Here is a 21,817-nt window from a genome sequence, read left to right as displayed (position 1 = left end):
CGTCTGGGCCCCACAATCCTCTCATTCCCTTCCCCTCCTCTCCTGACCCCACTGATGCCCAGGTTTGGGTGCAGGCAAAGGCACAGCAGGCAGGGCTATCAGAAGAAAATCACCAAGCAGATTTGATGCATGATTTTTATTGACTTTAAAAAAAACAGTTGTTTTAAGACAGTTGTGTGCAGAAGTACCCATGTACACAGAGGCTACGGGCTGAGCTGCCCGCCTGCTCCTAGCCCTAGGTCAGAGCACTGGTCTCTCCCTCTCCCGGTGGGGCAGGGGGCGATGGGTGCTCGGATCAGGTACTGTGTGATGCAGACAACCTCTGCCAGGTGGGCCAGCCCAGGCACCTCTTCCCTGCCTGCCTCCTGCCCGTAGCCTGTGCCTACACCTCCTCTATGTACAGTACAGTGGTGCGCCGGCCGTGCAGCACGCGCCTGCCTGCGGCCGCCTTGCCAGGGAGACACAAGTGGTCGCGAGTCCTAGTGGGACAGCTTAAATAAAAAATAATAATATAATAATAATTAAAACAACAGAAAAAAGGGGGGTAGGGGAAGGAAGTTAGCCAAAAAAAAAATACTGTCAGGGCAGCCAGGAGCTGCGAGCGTGCCCGACACTGGATACCAGCACTGTGCTGCCGGAGGGTTCGGTACCCGGGTTTGGTACCCAGCGTCTCCGCTCACCCTGCAGTTGTCAGGCCTGGCCCTGCTCAGCTGCAACAGGAGCTGGTCCAGCCTCATCACACTGGATTTGGCCTTTCTAGCCACCAGTACAGTGCCCTGGATGTGTCTCTCTCTCTCAGCAGCACTCCCCAGCTAAGATCCAGCCTGGTGTGAGGAAGGAAGTGGGTACAACTGCCAGATACATCGGCCACGTCCCTGCCACCAGAGCGCACACAGCCTGGTGTTGCTGATGGGAGATGGTCAAGGCACTCATTGTTGCTCGTGGTTTTTATTTTTCTTCCCCATTAAAAAAAAAAAAAAAAAAAACCAAACAAAAAACCCACCAAAAAAACTCAACAAAAACCACCCAGGAAAGTGGAGAGCAGGGCTTGCAGCAGCCTGTGTCCTGGGGCTGCCTGCATCAGGGAGGCTCCACTTCTACAGGCTAAAACCTACCACAAAACTCAGGAGTTTAAATCCCTGTGGACAGAAAAGCTGAATTTCCCCAGCCCAGGGGCTGCTGACTTGCCTGCTCCAGGTGACCAACCCACACCCTCGTGTTTCACGATTGCAGAGAAACCTCAAAAAAATGAAAGAAAACCCTGAAAAATGACAAAACCAAAGTGGAGAAACAGGTAAGAGGCTGCTACAGAAAAGCCAGATACAAAAGGGTAAAAAAATCTCCAAGCCCAAAAAACCCTACAGTGATTGTTCTTCAAATTAACTATTGCAACCAGGCAGCACGGGTAGAGCTTCTCCAGATGGGCACTGCCCCACAGCCCCTGCAGGCAGAGGGTCCCTCTCTGGCGGACCTTTCTGATGGCTGCCTTTTTCTTGAGCTTTCCAGCATCTCCTAAAAAAACCCACACCCACCTGATTGACCCAAAGAAAGTGGTTTTAATGACACCTCTGGGGAGACAGTTTCCTTCAGCATCTCCCCATCCCATGTCATAGGCTGCCTGTCCAGCCTGGGAAGCCCTGGAGACCCTGAGGGCATCGGCTGTACCAGACTGGTGTAAACCAAGCGCCACCCCTGGCAAACGGAGCAAAGACTTTGGGATTTCAGCTTCTCACCAGAGCTGTTTAGAACAACACAAAAGCAAAAGCACAGTTCACTCACCCACTCATCTCTGATCTGTTTTTTCCCAGCCTGAAAGCAAAGGAAATCCTGTCTCCTTGACTCTGCTGTGTCCCACAACCCCTTGAGCATCCTGCAACTGCTCACAGAGCTCAGCCAGAGGGACCAGGCTACAGCTCCTGCAGGTTTCTTAGCTGCCCTCCTGTACAGTCACTCCTGAAATCTGTCCTACCCTTCCCCATCCTCAGGTAGAAGAGCAGGGATCCTGGGCCCCAAAGTTGGGGTTCCTCTTCGTCTCCCTGCACAGCTGTGCCAGCAGTTGCCAGCCTGCAGCAGAGCATCAGCAATGGCCAGCTTCCCGAAGCTTCTGGTTCCCCACCATGGATCCATGCACTGGGACCTGCCTCTTGCCAGGAGCCTTCCCTGGAGAAACGACGGCATCGGCTGCCCCAGGTGGGTGAAAGAAAAATACTAAAATAAAGGAAAAAGGAAGCAGCTGGTTCCACTGGTGAGGCTGCGCAGCTGCCACAGCTCCCTCAGCCCCCTCGGCCCAGACACGATGCTCGAGGGGTTCCCCAAAGTCACGTGGCTTCAGGGCAGGGGGGTTGTCTTGTTTTAAAAAGAGCAGCATTTGGTTTGACTGTAGAGAGATGCAAGGCGGCTGCCCCCGCCGCCTGGTCAGTCGCTGATTGTGTTTATAAATCCTTTCTCAGCTGGGTTTCTTAATAATAATAATAATAATAATTTTAAAAAAGCAAAAAGTCTCCTTTAGCTCTGAACCTGATTGGCTGCTGGAGGCACCAAATACCACTGGGGTGGCTCTGTCAGCAACGCAGACCTGCGCTGCCCATCTGGTGCTCGTCGCTTGAGGCCACCAGGGAGACCCTCACCCTCTGCCCCTGCAGGCAGCAGGACCTGCTGGAGCAGGGAGCCAGAGGCTCAGCCCTCAGTTTCCCCGGTAAACCTCGATCTTGCTGGTTTTGGCCAGCATGTCGATGATGTGTGCCTCAAAGTCGGCATCGTGCACCCCTGTCTTCCTGAACTCCCCGGCATAGCGGTTGTTCTCCCAGTAGTGGTGCCAGTTCCCCCGGCTGTCAGCACCGAACCCAAAGACGTTCACCTGCAGTAGCAAGAGAGGGAGTGAGCCAGAACCCCCCACCAGGCTGGGGCACCCTTGTCTCAGCACCCCCTGCATTGCTGGGGGGACTTTTGAAGGTGCCCATCCCTCTGCACAGCCTTCCCACCTCTCAAGGGTGTGCCCATCACTGTGGTGTCAGGCAATCAGAGTAAGTGACTGCTGCAGTTTGACCCCAAGAATCCACTTCCTTACTTAACCCTGTAACGTTCAGGATCCCAGCAAAGCCATTCCATGCAAGCCATGAGCTGAAGGAGCCATTACCTACCTCATCACAGACGTGGAGGGCGAAGAAGAGCACCAGCATGCCGGTGGAGGGGTAGCGCCCGTGGTGCTCCGTCCAGCGGTCGTGGATGTACTTGAAGAAGGCAGGATTGTAGATCTGCACCTGGGAGGACAGACTGGGGTTAGTGCAGGAGCCCCAGCAATGATCCCTTTGGCATCATGAAAAGGAAGCTCCTGTGAAGGAGCACTGGGAACCCTGGGAAATGATGAGGTGACAGGGGCCATGGCCATACAGGTGCTTGTTGCAGGGGTAAGGATGAGCCCCACATACCTTTTCTTTGTCCACACGCAGAAAAGGCTTCACAGGCGCGTATGTGCTGGGAAAAGAGAGGAGAGGCAGGTGAGTTCTTGGGGGTCCCATGCCCCCAGCTCCAGTTTGAGTTGCCAAAGGGGGCTCTGGGAGGGAAGAACCAATGAATCCCCACTGCTCCCAGGGGAGCTGTCCTTGAGCTAGGTGAGCCACCAGTGCCCACTGAGTACTTACAACCTGATCTGGCCGGTGGAGAGGGCACTGGCGATCCAGAGCAGGTCCAGGGTTTTGAAGGGCACGAGCACGAAGCTGACGTTGGCGGGCAGGTTCTTGGCACTCTCCGGGTACATGAAGTGGTGTGTGGTCCGACCACCCACATCGCCCTCAAAGCCCACTGTGGGGGCCTGGTTCATCCTGGGGAGAGAGCAGGGACGATGACACCACCCTCCCAATGCCCTGTGCCTTGCAGATGACATGGGTGATCACCACGAGCTGCTGAATGCTGCCAAGCAGCAGTTTCCCACCCAGGGGAGGTCTGGACTCACTCCCATTCATCCCAATAGCCGGTGGTGCCAGCATCACCCCATGTCTCTGTACTGCCCAGGTGGGCAGGTCCCCGGCAGTGCTCTCTGGCCCTCACCGCATCACAAAGTCGTGCCCGTCGATTTCCGGCCCGTAACCGGAGCCGCGTAGGTTGCCCGAGTTGCCAACCACGGCACAGCGGCGGCAGCGGCGTGGGTCACGGGAGCGGTAGGGATCCTCGCCCGGTACGATCTGGAAGAGCTTGCTCAGGACCTCGTGGGTGTTGTGGGACTTGAACTGGGGCTGCAGCATCTGCAAGAAGGGGAAGGAGGGCGCGGGGAATCAGACAGAGCCCTCTCCTTGATGGTGGAGGAGAAATCTGTGCCTCCAGTGCCAGAGCACACCATGGCATTCCCGCCCCTTCGCTCACCATCCACCACCTCTGGACGTCGGGCGGTAGGTCCATGTTCTCCTTGGTCCACACTGGGGACACGGTGCCGTCATAGCGCCCATCAAACCAGTCGGTGGCCCCGGGCTCCTCGGCCGGGCAGCGGCGGCAGGCGCAGCCCCGGGGGTACGGCCCCCCCTTGCTGAGCCGCTGCATCCCGGCATAGCCGGGCACCAGCTTCACCCGGTGGATGCCTCCCAGCCCGCCGGGGTCCAGGTAGGCGATGCTGTGGTGCGAGTAGGTGAAGAGGAGGGACATGACAAAGACGAGCAGGAAGGCGGTCGAGAGGAAGCAGAAGCGCAACGAGCACTTCATGGTCGGCGGGTGGCTGAGCCGGGGACGGCGCCCGCTCCGGCACAGGGCGCGGGCATAGGGCGCGGGAGGGCGTCAGCCGGCCAGCGAGGCTCCCTGCGGGAATGAGAGCTGTAACTAACTCCCTGAGGCGGCGGTGTGGGGAGGGGATGTAGAGCCTCCCACGACCCACCGCACCGGGCTCTTACCTGCTGGGCTGCAGCTTTCCATCCGCGTTGTCCGGCCGCGGCGAGGGCCCCCGGTGGCTCCACGTGCCAGGCAAGGAGCATCTGCGGAGGGGTCCGGCACAGCTCGGCGCACCGGCCTCAGCCGCGGCACCGCGCTCCGGCGGCTCCTCCGGGTCCCGGCCCCGGCTGGCGCTCAGCTGCGACGGTGCTCATCATCCCCGGGGTTTAGCTGATCCGCTGGCACGCTGCCCTCAGCCGCTGGCTCGGGAACACGGCCACCACGACACCAGCCTGGAGCGGGAAGGAGGGGACGGCGGGTCAAGGGGTGGCGATACAGACAGCGGAGCTGGGGGGCTGCGCCGAGCAGGAGGAGGGTGCTGGGGGCTAGGGAGTGTATTCCCCACTGAACACCCCAAAATGCCTCCCAGCCCGTCCCAGGCACGGGGCTGCAGGGTACGAGCCGTCCCCGAAGGGGACAAGCAGGCGCAGGGTGCGCAGGGAGCTGAGATGCCGGCATCGCTATCCGTGCCTGGGGAACTCCCAGCAGCTCCCGGACTGTGCCCTCCCTGTCTCTGCCAGACAAAGGCTCAGCCATGAACTCGCCTCCGGAGCCAAACAAGCGGCTCCATTCTGTAGGCTCAATTCTCCTTCTCTATCAAGCCACAAGCAGCCCCTCCAAAACCCTCTCGCTGGCTGCCGCCGCCGCCGAGACAGCCGGGAAGCAGCCGCTCCGCAGCCTGACGGGCACCCCGGGGACGGACGCTGGCGACTGTCCCCCCGCGAGTGGCCGCGTCCCTTGGGGAAGGTCACTTGCTCGCTCGTGATCCTGGAGGGTAAAAATAGCCAGGGCAGAGGTGCTGGCGCCTGCGCCCGGCGAGGAGCGGCCAAGCCCCCCGAGTCGGGGGTGGGGGCCAAAGCCAGACCATGCTCCTTGGCCAAATTAAAAAAAAAGGTTGAAAATCCCCTTTTAACCCAGTCACTGAGCTGGGGCAGGATCCAGAATCCCAGGGCGTTGGAGACATGACCTCCCCTCCAGGCCTTTTTGGGGAGGGGGTGACCGCCCCCCAAGGTCAAACCCTGCAGAGGCATCACCTCCACGGCTCAGCCCTGGCCCCAGTTAAGCCAATGCCGAGGCCGGCAGCACTAATTAGGAGCCGGCAGGCACCAGGATGCTTCTTCCCTAGGAAAAACATCTTCTGCAAGACGCTGGCTTGCTTTCCAGGAACAGACTGCTAAGCTCCCAAAAACCTCCTTGTTGGGATGGGAGGAGAACATGGACCCCTAAGTCTCTCCCAGCCCACTGCACTGTCAGGCATGGACACCTCCCGCACAAACCATTAACCCCCTGACAAATATTTGTTCAAGTGGGGACAATCTTTAAAGGAAAGAGCCGAAAACTGAAGGCACATCCCAGTTCAAGTGTTTTTCTGGGCTCTGGCGGGGAATTTTAACACGCCTACATGGCACACGCATGGCCAGCAGTGACTGCAACCAGTTCCTTGGGCTGCTGCCAGCGGAAAAAGCAGGGTGGTTGTTAAACAGAGGGTTTGCATTTAAGGAGTTTGGGATAAAGCCAGTGAAAAGCTGTAACAGCCCACCCCGATGCAAAACGCTGGAAAGATTCGCAGGTAAAAGGCAATTTTAGGGCTTTTTTCAGCTATGATGTGGCAGGGCCACCAAGCAGGACGGGCTGATCCCCTTCCCCTGCTCCCGCTGCTCACCATCCCACGGGGCTTTTAAAGGCTAAAGGAAATGAGCTATCACGTGCTTGTGTTATTTTTGTTCCTGGTGAAAGGGGGAAAATCCCTTTCCGGCTCCCCAGCTCAGCCTCGTCCTGCCTGAGGCATCCCAGCCCTGACATCATCTGGAGCACATTTTGTATGGCCCCCATCCTGGGGCCTCCTGGAGCTGCCCCCGACCACAGCGGGGGGGAAAACCCCCGTCCAGCCCAGCTCATGCGCGGTAAAAGAAGCCTTAAATCCCAGCGGCTGGTTTGAGTCATCATTTTCCTAGTAGTAGCTGGCAGCTATTTCCATCTGCACTAGTCCTTACAGCCCCCAGCAGGGACAGGGCACCCACAAATACAAACATACCCCAGCAATATCCATGCCCTCCCTGCCCAATCCTAATCCAACCCGCCTCCACAAATAAAACCTCACTTGCAGGAGCTTACTGCACTAGATTTTGATTTTTCCTTCTTAAAATAACAAGGGATTTCAGGATTTCTCCTGTGGTGAGCAAGCTTGGCAACTCAGTGATGCCACCAAATACCCTTTCATTCCCAAATTCATCCCCAGGATCCTAAATTGCCTCCTGAGGACCATGTGCTCATCAAACACAAGTTTCTCTTTGATTGCAGGAGATAATGAAGCAAGGCTATTAAAAGGTCCTGGGAAATTGCTCTGCTGCTTTTACAGGTGGATGCTTTTTTCCAATCATATAATCTTTAATTTCAGGATGAGTGCTGGAGCGATGTGACAGAGAGCCCCAGGGCCTGGAGGATGCCTGTCCCTTCCCTGTCAGACAGAACACCATTGAGTACATCCCCACTTGGCATCTTTAGGTCTCGTTGGCTTTGTTTGCTCATTTCTAAGATATCCTGAGGTTGTTGGCACAGATTTCCGTGCCAGTAAATGGCAGGGTGGGCAAAGGAAGGAGCCATCACTGGGACATGGGATGTCACCCTATTAGGGGCAGGGAGAGAAGGGCAGTGGAGGAGCAGTGGCAGCATTGTCTGCACTGACTGCTGCTCTTCCTAGGGGATGAATGGGCTGAAAATTCCCCCAGGAGTCTTTGGGAAATGCCACCCTGGGTGACCAGGTGCTACTCATCCCATGATCCCTGTGCAGAGACATCACTTCTGCCACGACCGAACCACTGATTGGGTGCCAGAGCGGTGCATGGCTCCTGCAGGTGGAGGAGAGGGAAGCACACAGGGCACCCCTTGGACTGGACTGGCATCTCTGTCATGGGTGGAAAACCTGAGAATTAGGGTTGGGTGTTTTTGACAGGGAAGGAATGGATCTGAGTCTTCTCCCACCTCCTTCAATGCCAGGCAGACACAGTGAGTGGTGACCTGTCCTTGTTTCAGGCGTGACTTCAGTGGGCTGGATTCCTACAAAAAGTCATAAAACTGTTCAAATTTCCTTTTGCCCATGGCCCAAGCGCTGCCAGAGGTTACAGCCCCTGGGCAGAGTGCCAGGGAGCCGCTTGCCTCCATGGGGCCGTCAGCTCGCGTTAGCTTGGAACAGCGAGCGGGAATCTGCCAGGGGCAGCGCGGGAGGGGACGATACCCTGTCCCTCTGCATCACTGGGCTTCCAAAGCCAAAACAGCACTTGGTGAGAAAAGCACAGTTAATTAAGAAGGTCCTTCCTGCTTCACCCATCCAGAGGGATTATATTTTCCCCTTGAACTTTTTTCCTCCCTGGCAGCTGGATGGGAGAGGGAGCAGGGAGCACACCCAGTGTTGGCACAAGGATGGTTGTCCCTGCCAGGGGACGATGCCATGAAGATCTGATGGCCAGCAGTATACAACCACCAGGTATTAAGAGAAGAAGCCAATTTCATGTGTTAAGCCATCACTACATCCCGACAGCAGTGAGGACCTGGTAACTTATTCTTCATCCTTTTAATTAATCATATTCTTATCAGCCAGCTCAATCAGCTAGTGGAGCCAAGTTAATTGGGTTTCCCGTGTTTTAAACCCTACTCGCATCCCTGGCTGCCAACAGCAGCAATTCCAGCCTTTCCTTCTGTCTGGCCTCCAGAGGGGTTATTTCGGGCTCATCCCTCAGCGCTGGGATAGGGCCAGGAAAGAGAGTGGAGGCCAAATCCCCAGTGCAGTGCTGGGATGGAGCCAGCCATGCTGAGGCCATTTCCTATGGGATCTGGGAGTGCAGGGGAGTGCCAGCAGTGGGAAAACAGAACGGAATGCTCCCACCCTTGCGGGTGGATGGGCCTGCAGGGACTGGTCCAGGAGCATCCTGAGTTCCTTTGCTCAACTGCAGCGGGACCCTCAGGGAACTGCTCTGGCTCAAAGAGCCCGTGCTGCTCAACGGAGCGATGCTGGGTGGGCACTCTCCCCGCCAAAATTCACACTGGCAGAAGTAGCCAAGGCAGATGCCCATCCCTGAAGCTCACACTCCCGTTGGGACCAGCCAGCCCCATGTGCCAGCCTGTGTGGCTGATGTCCCTGTGCATTCTCCAGTGCCATTTCCCCCACCCTCTGCCAGCCATTCTGGGTCTCCCCAGGCTGCCATGGGGAAAAGGGGACCCTGGCCCCTTCACTCCAGGGATGTTGATAAGCCCAAGGTCATGCTCACAGCATGGCCTTGTCACGCTCAGCTCCCTGTGCCAGAAGAAGCAGCTCCCTCCTTGAGGCAGGACAGGCAGGGAGGGGAGTGGGATTCTCTCCCCTGATCCTGAATGCTTGTGGAACTGAGTGGCAGAGCCAGCCCAGCTGCTCTGCACCCCAAGCACCCACCCCAGACCCCCCAGTTTGCACCAACTCAAGTACCACCAACTCAGGCACCACTCAGCTGGGTACCACTGAACCCTGGGTCACACACCACCACACCCAGCTGAGTCCCACCGAGCAGCCAGGTTTGGCCAACCAACCCAGCAGAACAGAGGAGGCAGAGTCCAGGGCTTGCCACCACCACTGCCTTCTTCTCTCTCCCACCCTTGCCGCAGTTCCCTGTGCAAAGCCATCTGGTCCCATGGGGAGCCAGCTCCTCACTGCAGGCCACATTTCTGCCTCATCGTCCCACAGCTGCACACTGAGGGCAGCAGGGTCTGCCTGGTCCCTGTCCCCCTTCCTGCCAGCTGCACAGACACCCCACAGACACCCCTGAAGCAGTCTCCCTGCAGCCTCAGCTGCCTGTGAAGACGCAGCCACACCTCAGGCAAACATGCTCTGTAGGAAGGGCAGGGCCCCTGCTCTGCTTTCACCACCAGCATCCGGTGAGCTGCCAGCAGCACCCTGAGCCTCCCCGCCCGGCTGGGAAAGAACCACTTCCCCTCCATCACTGCCGCTGGTTTTACCAGCCTGGACCCTTTAGGTTCATGCCTGGTGCCTCACCAGGAAAATATGTGCAGGAGTGCAAGACAGGCGGATGCTGCACCAGGAGGTGCCACTGCCACTTGTGGCCCTCTGCCTGGGGAAGGCGAGCAGGGACACGGGGCCCCCCTGCACTTTCCTGTCTTCCTCCCTGGATATCATCAGCGCGGAGGATCCGAGGCGGTGGAAACCCAAAGGTTCTCCTTTGGCTTTTGAGGGCTGGTTGATGGGTGCAGTACCCACAGCCACTCTCTTTCCCCCGGGGCACAACCCAAGCTGAGAACTGCAAATTCGGTGCATGCTGTGGGTGGCCCCAAAAAGCCACCAGGGTTTGCTCCACCTGCGGGCAGCACTGAGAGGACGTTGAACTCGTTAGGGAAATTACACCTATGAGATTTCATTGCAGGGAAGTTACAAAAGGCTCCCCAGGCTGGAGGGCATCAATCCCAGCACAGCCCAGTTACAGCCAAGAACTCCCACTCTATGTAAAATTAGAGCAGTTCCACTGGTGAGGGCCCCTGACTTCCTCTCTCCACTAGCTGGGGCTCCGCTCAGACACCTGGGGAGAAGGGGGAGCATTTGCAGCTTCCTAATTAGCCCAATTACTGTTGCAGATCAAAAGTCCTTTGCTGGGGATACCCAGAGCAAAGTGATTGCACCTTGTTCTGGTTTCCCAAGAGCAGCTGTTGAGGGTGTTATTTTAGAGCTCAAACACTGAACTATCCAGCCCGTAAGAAAAAAAAAATCTATATATCACACATGCATATATATATAACATTTTAAAAAATATATTCACTACTCATCTATGTGCGGTTTTGGGGGTATCTTTGGGAACTTTGCCTTGGAGTTGGGACCCAAATCACTTGCACTTTCTAAAAAAAGCTTTTGGAAGACGCCGGTGGCAAAGAGCAACATGAAACCAAGAGATGCCCTGGAGCCCAGCGCGGAGCCCAGCAGGGCAGGGAGATGAGGTTCCCAGCCTATCCCATCACATCCCACACCCGCGGGGTCAGGCGGGCTCCGATAAATCCTGGCTCATGAAGAAGCACTGAAGCCGGCCAAGCCACTGGAAAGCAATTAGCAGCTTGCAGTCGTGCAAAAATTAAATGCAACGGAAGGAGATGAAAGCCATCGAGCTGCCGGGACCTCGGCCTGCCAAACTGGGCGGCATCCGGCGTGCCGAGAGCCCGCAGCAAAACCACCGAACCCTCAGTGCCACCGGAGCCTTTCCCCAAAAAGCGGCAGTTTGGAGCTTGTTTGGGCACGAAAATTCAAGCGTTCCCGCAGCATGCGGCTGCCGGGGCTCTCCCTGCCGGCTCTCCCTGCCTGCCTCCGGCGCCGGCGAGGCGTGGGCGGTGAGCGGAGCGCGCCTCGCCGTTCCCAAGAACCGCCATGAGCTCCTCGGAAGAGAGGGAAGCGCTTTTGACAGGCAGCTGCCGCACACCACCGGCAGCGGGGCTGCTGTCGCTGCCAGATGGGGACAGACAGACAGACAGACAGACAGACGGGCACGCGCGCGCCGGGCGGGGGAGGGCGGCGGGCAAGGCACCCCCCCACAGCCCAACCCTCCCCGCTGAGGCCGCGACTTTTGCTTCTGATACAAGGGAAAGAAAAAAGAAAAAGGAAAACCAAGCCCGAAGCGCTGAGGAACTTCCCGCTGGTGCTCACCGTCTTGGCCACGATGTGGCCGGGGCGGCTGCTCAGGGCTCGGAAGAGGTGAGCCCGAGATAATGCAGGGCAAAACTGCCTTCACCAGCTCGAAGCCCACATGTCTTCCTGGAGGGCGGCTCAGCAACTTTTGGGGTTTGTTGTGATTTGGTTCCCCCCAGCCATGTTTTATGATTGTAGACAGCAGGCGGGGACGTGACCCTTCCTCCAGTCCGAGCTTGCACGCTGCCCGAGTGCCATCCTCCCCCCAGTACTTTCCTGCTGGGATGAAAAGCCCTCATTCTAGGGAAATATTTGGGAGCTTTGGACTAAGTACTCTGACTCTGCAGCTGGAGCCCGAGCAAAACCTTGCATTCCCCTTGTGCCAGCAGCACTTGAGCCCCCGGCATGTGTGAGGACCCCTTGAATTGCCAGGCCCTGAAATACGGGCTCCGGTATCAATCCCACCCTGGCAGCCGTGCTTCAGCCAGGGAAACACCCTGAAACACTGGGATAGGCACACCGATAAGATCTCACACCAATGCCCGTGTTAGTGCCCCCCCCCCACAGGAGGGACAAGGGACATCCCCTGCTCGGTGACACAGTTTTCTACCCTGTCCCCAAGGATGCTCAGGCTGTTTGTGAAATCCTGGCTGCCACTACCCATGCAATGGATGCCGTGTGTCACGCAGCCATGTGTCACACTGCTGCTGAGGGACCTTACACTCACTCTGGCACTGGTGGGGACTGGGGCCACTCGCAGCCAGCCCTCCCACCCCGGTCCCCCGGCTCTGCCCTCAACATCCCAGGACACACGGCTGGAGGGGAGTAGCTCCATCAGCCCCAGCCCCGACACCCCTGCTAGGGCCAGCATGCTCCCCGGGGCGAGCACATCCTCCCCAGGCAGGACCCTGGAGCTGCTCCCCGTGGCTGGGGCCAGCACATCCTCCCTGGGGACAGCACCTCAGGGCCCGGGCCGGCATTCTGGACCAGCTCAACCTCCCGGGTCTGAACCCAAAGCAACTCGCGTGGATGCTCCCGGCAGCCAGCATCCAGCACCGGGAGCAGCACCCAGAACCCGGACCTGCACCCCGGACAGGAGACAGCATATCCTCCCGGGGCTGTTCAGCACCCATTGCATCCCGGCGGGATGCTCTCAGCCCCGAGACCTGCACCCAGCCCCGGGACCTGCACTCATCACCGGGACCAGCAACCGGGACCACGACACCGGGGATGAACCCAACGCACCCCGTGGATGCTCCCCGAGGCCAGCTCCCAGCACCGGCACCAGCCCGCGGCACCGGGGCAGCTCCCGGGCGGGCTCCCCCGCCGCAACCCGCTACCCCCGCCGCCTCCCCGGGACCGGCACCCCGAGCCGAGCCGGGCCGTGCCCGCACCCCCCGCCTCGGGCCCACTCTCCGCCGCGGTACCTGGCTCAGCTCCGGCATGGCCCCGCCGCCGGGCTCACCCGGGCCCCGCCGCCACCGCCCTCCGCGCCGTGCGGAGCCGTGCCGCGCCGTGCGGGGCGGGGGGAGCGGGCCCGGCAGGCTGGGAGATGTAGTCCTGGGCCGCCTGGCGGCGCTTGTGGGACTTGTAGGAAGAGAGAGGGGCCGCCTGCGCCCACCCTCCCCACCGGCATCTCAGGAATCTACCCTGGTGCCCAGCCCGGGACTCACCCCGGCACATAGGCACCCCCCAGTCCGGTGCCCAGCATCGGTATCCCCGGTATCCACTCGGAGCATCGGCAATCCCCTGAACACTCCCGGTACCCAATCCGATACCCAACTCGGTAACTACTTCGGTACCCATCCCAGTACCCACCCAGCGCACCGGCATTTCCGGGCATCGGCACCCCAATACCCATCCCCCGTTATCCACCCCCGGTATTCACCTGGCGCGCCGGCATCTCCCGCTACCCTCCCTGGTACCCAATCCCGTACCCACCTCGGCACCCATCCCAGTGCATCGACATTCCCCAGCACCCAGTACCCCGATAGAACCCCAGCACACAGCGGGCACCCATCCTGGTAACCCACCGGGAGCCGACATCAGCGCCCACCGCCCGGGCACCCCTCCTCTCTGCAGAGAACCCTGTGAGGAGCCGGACTCATTACAGGGGTGACCCAGGGCACTTAGGGGTGCGCACCACCGCCGAGACCCATTTTAGGACAGAAAACGTCAAACCTCCATTCCCCCTTTGCAAGACCCCCGAGATGGGGGAAGGGAGGGGGGAAGCAGCACGGGGGTGCGCTGTGCCTTTAAGGGGGTCTGTGTCCTGCCGCGCAGTACACTGGGAATTGTAGTCCCTCAGTGCCGGGCGCCCCGGAGCGGCTGCGGGGGCTGGACTAAACATCCCAGCAAGCCCCGCGGCGCCAGGCTGGGGGCGGAGGAGGTGCCTATGGCGGCGGAGTGGAGCGCTATTCTCCTCACCTGCCGGCGGGGCCATGGCAGCGTGTCCGCCCTGCAGCGAGGCAAGTGGCGGGGCGGGCGCCCTCCCTCCCTCCCTGCCCGCGGCGGCGGGATCGGCTCTCAACGCCGCCCGCCTCTCGTTTGGCAGAGCTGGAGGTGCGGCGGCTGCGGGGCGGGCTGGGCCCGCGCCCCCCCGCGCTGCTTCTGGCCGTGGAGGACCCCTGGGCCCGCCTGGGCAGCGGCGGGGCCACCCTGAACGCTTTGCTGGTGGCGGCCGAGCACCTCAGCGCCCGCGCCGGATGCACGGTGAGAGGTGACAGCCTCTGGTGGGTCCGGGAAGGCTGGAAGTCAGGAGGGGACGCTGGAAGTGAGGGGGGTGCCTGTCCTGTCCCCACTGACTCTTCCCTGATGTCCTCTCCCAGGTGGTGACCGCTGACGTCCTGAGGGACGCCCGCATCCTCATCTTGCACATGGTGAGAGCAGACCTACAGCCCAGCATGGGACCTCTCATTGCACCCGCTCCCTCCCGGTGACCCTGCCATATTCTCTGTCCCACCAGGGCCGCGATTTCTCCTTTGACGACTGCGGCCGTGCCTTCACCTGCCTTCCCGCCGAGGAGCCTGGCGCCCCAGCCGAAGCGCTGGTTTGCAACCTGGACAGCCTGCTGGGGACCATGACACACCGGGTCTGTGTAGCCTGAGGATGGGGCCCCGGGGATGAGTTTGGTTTCCAGCAGGATGGGAGCGGTGTTGGGTTCCTGGGCTCCTTTCCTGCCGTCCCTGGGCATGTGGTCCTTCTCTTGGCAGCTCTGTGTGGGCTCCCCACCTGGCGTCTGGGTCTGCAGCACCGACATGCTCCTCACTGTGCCCTCAACACCAGGTGGGTGGATACCAGCCTTGCTTTGGTGTGGGACAGGGTTCTTAACCAGCAACACATCTGGTTCAGCCTGTGCCATGCTCCCATGAGGGTGTGGATGTTCAGCTATTGCTGTCCTGTGCACAGCTGGGAGAATCCGTTGTGCCTGCAGTGAGGTGGCCAAGGCTGGATGCTGCTGCCACTTCCGCTGCTGTGGTGCAGGTTTTCAGGCAGTTGTGCCCAGTGTGAGTACATGCACTGCCCCAGTGGGCACTGGTCTCTGTCCCTCCCCCCAGGGATCAACTGGGACAGCTTCCAGGGTGTCCGAGTGATCGCAGTGCCCGGGAGCCCAGCATATGCCAGGAACCATGGGGTCTACCTCACCAATGAGCAGGTTGGGGCAGCTCCCCCTTCAAGAGGCATCCCTTGAAGATGCAGTGGTCTCCAGTCCTGTGATGCCTTGGGTGCTGGGGTCTCAGCACTGCTATGGCTGCTTGGCCTAGGGTTCCCTGAAGAGCTCACTGGGATGGTTTTGCTCCCAGGGGCTGGTACGTGATATCATCTACAAAGGCACGGAGGCCCAGATCCAGCAGTGTGCAGGGCCAGACGGCACCGTCCCCCTGGTACGGCATGACTCAGGTATTGGTGACCCTGCCAGCCCTGTCCTTTGTGTCACCTCAGCCGCAGCCTCAGCCCTGATGTGCCTGGCAGGTCTGTGGGATTGTTTTCTTCTCCTCGGATGCTGCCGAGCAGCTTCTGGCCACCCATGTCATCCCTCCTCTGGATGCCTGCACCTACATGGGACTGGACTCAGGGGCTCCACCCATCCAGGTGACAGCCCCTCTGTGGGGAATGGGACCCTTTGCCACACAGGTGTTGCTGCTGGGCATCTCTTTAGGGTCTATTTGCCCCCACACTTCCGGATTTGGGTGGGAGAGGTAGTGGGAGGGATCACCCAGCAGCAGGGTGGGGTTCAGGATGGCTGGACCCAACAAGTCCCTTTTCTCCCCAGCTCTCCCTCTTCTTCGACATTGTGCTGTGCATGGCAGGGGGGATGACAGAGGAGGATTTTGTGAAGGGTGGTGGTGATACCAGTGTGAGGAGTGCCCGCTCTGTGCTGTGGACAGCTCTCCGTGGCTTCCCTCTTAGCATGGGTGAGTGCTTCCTTCCAGCTTCTAGTGGAGTGTCCCTGCCCAGGGGGTTGTAACTAGATGATCTTTAAGGTCCCTTCCAACCCCAACCATTTTATGATTCTATGCTGTGGTGAGTGCATGTGATGTGACCCATTCCTAGGCACTCTTCCCTGCATGGGAAGAGATGGGGTGGTCAGGGCCTGACAGTCATCTCTGGGTCCCCAGGTCTTCACTCCTGACCCCTTCAGCTGGGGATGTTCAGCCTGGCTCACACGAGTGTCAGACACACCCACATTTTTTTGTCCATGTGCTGAAATCTCTCCTGCCCCCCACAGCCTGCATTCCCAATGCATCCTATGACTACATGACCGCCTCTGCGAGCGACCACATCCGCAGCCTGACTCTCCTGCCTGGCTCTGCCAGCCACCTCCGCTTCTGCAAGACAGCCCATTCCCACGTGGATGTATGTCCTTCCATCCCAGCCTTGCTCATGCGCGTTTTTTGGGGTTTGCTCTGGGCTGTGTGCCCAGACCCTGGTCCCACGTGTCTCTGTGCCCTTGACAGCAGCCCTGTCTCCTGGAGGATGGCTCTTCAGTCACCAACTGCCTGCTGGAAGGAGCTGTGCAGCTGGCAGCTGGCAGTGTCATCCAGCACTGTCACCTCCAGGTACATGACTAGGATGGGGGTGACCCACCGCTCCCAGTGCATCGAATGGGCAGCAGGGTGACGTGCTGCTGCCTAGGATGGAGGAACTGCAGCTGTGAGATTTGGGATGCCCTTCCTCTTTGAGACTGCCTTTTGGCTCATACTGGGCACCCTGGTGGCTGTCACCCTCTGCAAACAAGGGGATGAGACTGTCACCTCTGCCCTGTCCTGAGCTGGGAACCAGGGCAGACCCTCTGCTTTGGGGGCTCTGTTACGGCTGTGAGCCCTGGAGGCTGTCACCTGGCCTGAATTTCCACAGTCCGTGTTTCTGCAGCCTTGTGACAAAATTATGTCCTGCCACCTGGCTTGTGCTGGCACCAGCTTGTCTCTCAGGGTGGTTGTCCCATTCCAAGGTCAGGATTTGGCTCTGGTTTGAGGGCCAGCGATGCCATTGTTGCTTCTTCTTCAGGGTCCCCTGGTGATCGGTCCTGGCTGCCTCCTCTCGGGCCTTGACGTGGGCTCCTCACCAGCCCTGCGGGGCCATCCCCTACGTGATGTTGTCCTGCAGGGCCACCACATCCGGCTGCGTGACCTGCCCTGCCGCGTGTTCACTCTCACTGGCCGCCTCGATGACTGGCAGGTGCGGGGGCAGTGAGATGGCACGAGGCTCCCAGTGAAGCCAAGGTGTGACCAGCCCCTCTGTGCCCCTGCAGATCCCTGTGGAAGAGGCCACCTATCTGAACGTGCCCTGGGCTGAGTTTTTCCAACAGACCGGTGTACGGTAGGTGCCGCATGTCAGGATGGGAGAGGAGACCCAGCTCCCAGAGGTGTCATGACCACCCCAACCCATCCCACATTCCAACTCCCCTCGTGGAAGGTGTCCTCGAGCCCCAGGGCAGAGCTGATGGTCTCTCTCTCCATCAGGGAAGGGGACCTTTGGGATGCTGAGACGCCACGGAGGAGCCGCTGCCTGCTCAGTGCCCGGCTCTTCCCGGTGCTGCATGCCCGTGAGGCCCTGGGGCTGGAGGATGTGCTGTGGCTGCTGGGCCTGGCCACGGTGGCCAGTGAGCAGCTGGCACGCTGGCGGATGGCGTGGCGTATGTCCTGGCAGGAGCTGCTGCCCTGCCTGGACACGGAAGCCGAGCTGGGTGCCCGCCAGGCCCTGTTCTTCCTGCAGGGCCAGTGCAAGGTGCGGCGGGTGCTGCTGGGACGCCAGGACAGCAGCCTCCTGCCACTTGCCCGCAGTGCTGTCCATGAGGGCTACCATGAGGCTATGCTGGGCACACTGGATGAGGGTGAGCTGGACTCACTAGCTGCGTATCTGGTTATCAGGACTGTTCAGTGCTCCCCACCCCCTTCAGTGATCCCCCCTATTTCAGGACCCCATGGGGTGCACCTGCAGAGCATCCAACAAGCCTGGGTGGGTGCAAGCCATGCAAGTCCTGCTCCCGTGGGGACAGCTTAAGGCAGAAGTGGGCTGGTTTGGGGTGCAACCTGCAGCCAGGCTGTGGCTTTGCAGCCTCCTTTTATTTATTTTTTTTATTTTCTAGTTGCCTCCACAGCCAGCGATGCTGGTATTGCAGCACGGGCACTTGCCTGTATTGCTGAGGTCCTGGGCTGCATGGCACAAGGGGAAGGCGGCTTGCGGAGCGGTCCTGCTGCTAACAGGGAGTGGGCCTCAGCTTTTGGGCGCCTGGAGAGCGGGGACATCGCTGGTGGTGTCCAGAAGCTGGCTGCTGAACGCCAGAAGTGGATGAGCCGGTGAGGCTGAGGCTGGCAAGAGGCAGCAGGCAGCTGCTCCATTCCAGGCGTTGGTGCTATCATGGAGATGTGGCAGTAGGCTCAGCATCTTTCTCATCCCAGGCCGGCTCTGCTGGTGAGAGCAGCTCGGCATTATGAGGGGGCCGAGCAGATCCTCGTCCGGAAGGCAGTGATGTCCTCGTGCCAGTTCATCACCGTGGAACAGGTGGAGCTGCCACCCTTGGGGCACTGGGTGCAGGTGGTATGTCCAGCCCGCCTGGACCTCTCCGGTGAGCGCATCCCCCCAGTCAGATGATCCATGTCTCACCCCTGTGGTGCTGGGGGAAGAGTCAGAGTGCCCCCTGAGGCTGATGGTGAGTGTTGGCAGGTGGCTGGAGTGACACACCCCCCATCACCTACGAGCACGGGGGGGCTGTAGTGGACGTGGCGGTGCTGGTGGACGGGTGCCGGCCCATTGGTGCCCGGGTGCGGCGCATTGTCCAGCCGGAGCTGCGCCTCGTCAGCCTCAGCGGGACACCACGGAGCGAGGCAGTGGCAGAGCTGGTGTGCCGGGAGCTGGAAGACTTACAGGATTACTGCCAGCCACATGCACCAGGTGAGGGGTCACCAGCCGCCAGCCTGGCTCTGTACCTGTGATGTCCCTTTGCTGCCAGGGTGGCCCTCTCTGGGGCCAGTGGGATGAGGGAGCAGGTAGCACAGCAGGCATCAACTTCCCTTTTGTTTCAGGAGCCCTGCTCAAAGCTGCCTTTATCTGCACCCAAATTGTGCAGTTCCCCTCACAGACACCCTTGAGGGCCCAGCTGATGGAGAGCTACGGGGGTGGCTTTGAGGTGCACACCTGGTCAAAGCTGCCCCACGGGTCTGGCCTCGGTAGGTTTGCAGGGAAAGGGCTGGGCAGTCCCTCACTGGTGCCTGGGAGTGGGGCATTGCCCTTGCTGCCCCCTGGCCTTCAGGGCCACAACAGTGCCTCACTGCCCTGGCCCTGCTTGTGCTCCCTGCAGGCACCAGCAGCATCCTGGCAGGAGCAGTGATGGCATCCCTGTACCGGGCAGCAGGGAAGGCTGCCAGCACCGAGTCCCTTATCCATGCTGTGCTGCACCTAGAGCAGAGGCTCACAACAGGTAGGACCGGGGAGATTAGCTGACCCACAGGGTGGGGGTCCCAGCAGTGACTGATGACCCTCTGCCCTGCAGGGGGTGGTTGGCAGGACCAGGTTGGTGGGCTCGTTCCTGGCATCAAAATCGGGAGGTCGAAGGCCCAGCTGCCACTCAGAGTGGAAGTGGAGCAGATTTTGGTCCCTGATGGTTTTATCCAGACCTTGAATGATCACTTGCTGCTGGTGTACACAGGGAAGACTCGCTTGGCCCGCAACCTGCTCCAGGTAATGCCTGGGTGCCTCTGGGTGTCGCAGAGTGCCTCTGCTCCCCCTGTGGCCTTTGGTGCCATCCCCTTCACTTGTGCAGCTTTGCCGCCCCAGAGTGAACTGGCACCCGAGGCTATGGGTGCAGCACTGCCTCCCCAGAGCCAGGAGGACAGTGACAGGGACATTCTGGCCTCTTGCAGGACGTGGTGAGGAACTGGTATGCCAGGCTGCCCTCCATTGTGCAAAATGCTGACGCACTGGTGAGCAATGCCGAGGAGTGTGCCCAGGCCTTGAGGCAAGGTGTGAGCCCCTTCCCTGGGCCAGGTTGGCCCTTTTAACAGCTGAAGAAACACAGGGAGAGGCTGTGCAGTCTTGGAGGGGAAAAAGGCTGGGGGATGCAGGCTCTTGCAGCTGCAGAAGCCTCAAATCCTCTCCCAGGCCCACCTTCACCAGGAAATACCCCAAAATTCAGGCTTGAACAAAGATTTTGAAGAAGAGGGGGTTAGACATGCTGAATTTGATTGATTGGCAGTGGGCCATTGGTGACAGGGCTGGGGGCCATGCCTGGTCAGTGCAGCATGTTTATCTGGCTGCTGCAGAGAGGAAGCTGGAGCATTAAAGCAAGCAAATCCTGCCCCTGTGGAGGATTAAAAATAGCAACGTGACAGGGCTGGGGTTGCCTGCTCGGCCAGCAGAGCTGGGAGGAACTGGAAAAGAGAAGGCAGAATTTAGCTTGGGCTGAGCAGGAGAGCCAGAGATGTTTCTGCCCTTTGGGTGAGAAACAGAGACAAGTAATTTGCAATATTACCTCCTCTGCAGGTGACCTGCTGCTCCTTGGCAAGTGCCTGGACTGCTACTGGCAGCAGAAGAAGTGCATGGCCCCGGGCTGTGAGCCGCTGGCCGTTGGGCGCATGATGGATGCTCTCTGGCCCTACGTCCACGGGCAGTGCTTGGCTGGGGCTGGGGGCGGCGGCTTCCTTTACGTGTTAACCAAAGCCCCTCGGCAGAAAGAGGCTTTGCACCGGATCCTGGCAAACACCAAGGTGAGCTGTGAGCCCCCCACTGCTGCAGGCGGCTTGCAGCAGCCTTATATAGAACATGAGGAGCATCTCTCCCTGCCACACATGGGATGTGATTGCTTCTTGTTCCTGTGCCCTCCCTGGGACCTTGGAGGTGAGAAGGGGTCCTTTGCTAGCTCCTGCCCCAACCTGTGACTCTTTTTCTAGGGACTGGGCAACTTCAGCATCCACAGCATCAAGGTGGACACAGGTGGTTTCTCTGTGGAGGTTGTGGAATGTGGTATGAAGGATGGTGCTCACCCTGGAGGGGACAGGGCTGTGTGAAGGCCTTCAGCCCTGGCCCATTCCTGGCAGATATCTCGAACAGATGCTGGGAAATCCCCACTGCTTTAGGGGCAGCTTCTTCAGCCAGCTCCAGCAGGTGCCTTAGGTCTCGATATGGCCTTTTTGTGCTGCTACTTGCCCCAAAAGCCGGAGCCTGGAGAAGCTGTGACAAGTTGTGCAGGCAGGCAAAACTACCCCTGCTGGGTGGCTTTGTTGGAGGGACAGTTTGCTAGGGCCTCCAGCCTGATTTTGGGGTTTCACTCCAGTTTTTACAGTTTTCCGAAGGGAACAAACTAGCATTTGTGATGCTGCCTTTAGCAGGAACCTTTCTGCTCTTCCAGCAGCAGGGATCCAAGCTGCCTGTTCAGCATGCAATGCTCATGCAGCTGGATGTGGAATCAAGACCCTCTCGTGTCCTCAGGCACTGTTTTGCAGTGAAATAGTGAATAGTGAAAGCAAGTTACTAGTCCCTGCAGTCTGTCTGAATAAAAAAAGCTTGTGTTTGTCTCAGCATGTGTTTGTACCCCTCTGTCCCTAGCAGGGCTGCTCCCTCTCCACAGGATAGCAACGGCCCAGCAATGCATGGGCAAAGCTTTTCCAGGGGTGGGAATGGCAGAACCTGCATGGAAGGGCTGGTCATCCCCCTCCACAGCCCTGGCTGAGGGAGACAGCAGCCACAGGAGGCAGCCAGACAAGACAAGAAGATGCTCTGGATGCCCTGGCACAAGGTAGAATAGAACTGGGG

The 21,817-nt window shown here is 59.3% G+C and overlaps 2 protein-coding genes across 9 annotated transcripts; one reads left to right on the top strand and one right to left on the bottom strand.

The window, feature by feature from the left end:
- Positions 1 to 121: 121 nt before the first annotated feature.
- On the bottom strand, positions 122 to 13,079 carry ST3GAL2 (ST3 beta-galactoside alpha-2,3-sialyltransferase 2). Of its 2 annotated transcripts, none has more exons than XM_039558151.1 (8): positions 12,994 to 13,079; positions 4,878 to 5,147; positions 4,360 to 4,800; positions 4,048 to 4,241; positions 3,642 to 3,821; positions 3,429 to 3,474; positions 3,141 to 3,260; positions 122 to 2,857 (listed from the first exon to the last, which is right to left on the bottom strand). In XM_039558151.1, the coding sequence occupies exons 3-8, from the start codon at positions 4,690 to 4,692 to the stop codon at positions 2,684 to 2,686; spliced, it is 1,047 nt and encodes a 348-aa protein (XP_039414085.1). In that variant the 5' UTR covers positions 4,693 to 4,800; positions 4,878 to 5,147; positions 12,994 to 13,079; the 3' UTR covers positions 122 to 2,683. The 2 variants fall into 2 exon arrangements, with proteins under 2 accessions (XP_039414085.1, XP_039414084.1); XM_039558150.1 differs by having other exon boundaries at positions 4,360 to 4,785.
- An 859-nt stretch (positions 13,080 to 13,938) lies between these two features.
- On the top strand, positions 13,939 to 21,585 carry FCSK (fucose kinase). Of its 7 annotated transcripts, none has more exons than XR_005602928.1 (23): positions 13,939 to 14,034; positions 14,121 to 14,278; positions 14,395 to 14,445; positions 14,532 to 14,657; positions 14,779 to 14,851; positions 15,124 to 15,221; positions 15,370 to 15,450; positions 15,539 to 15,658; positions 15,840 to 15,981; positions 16,296 to 16,423; positions 16,525 to 16,626; positions 17,075 to 17,245; positions 17,319 to 17,386; positions 17,530 to 17,900; positions 18,156 to 18,366; positions 18,469 to 18,635; positions 18,734 to 18,961; positions 19,093 to 19,236; positions 19,368 to 19,487; positions 19,560 to 19,747; positions 19,930 to 19,989; positions 20,549 to 20,772; positions 20,956 to 21,585. XR_005602928.1 is itself a non-coding variant. In XM_039558627.1 (23 exons), exons 1-23 carry the CDS (start codon positions 13,962 to 13,964, stop codon positions 21,070 to 21,072), a joined length of 3,258 nt encoding a protein of 1,085 aa, XP_039414561.1. In that variant the 5' UTR covers positions 13,939 to 13,961; the 3' UTR covers positions 21,073 to 21,585. The 7 variants fall into 7 exon arrangements, 5 of the variants coding, with proteins under 5 accessions (XP_039414561.1, XP_039414560.1, XP_039414563.1 ...); XM_039558627.1 differs by having other exon boundaries at positions 16,528 to 16,626; positions 19,930 to 20,029; XM_039558626.1 differs by having other exon boundaries at positions 19,930 to 20,029.
- The last annotated feature ends 232 nt before the right edge of the window (positions 21,586 to 21,817 follow it).

Source organism: Corvus cornix, chromosome 11 (genome assembly GCF_000738735.6).
Source record: "Corvus cornix cornix isolate S_Up_H32 chromosome 11, ASM73873v5, whole genome shotgun sequence".
NCBI lineage: Eukaryota > Metazoa > Chordata > Aves > Passeriformes > Corvidae > Corvus > Corvus cornix.
This window is presented reverse-complemented; position numbering and strand designations above follow the sequence as displayed.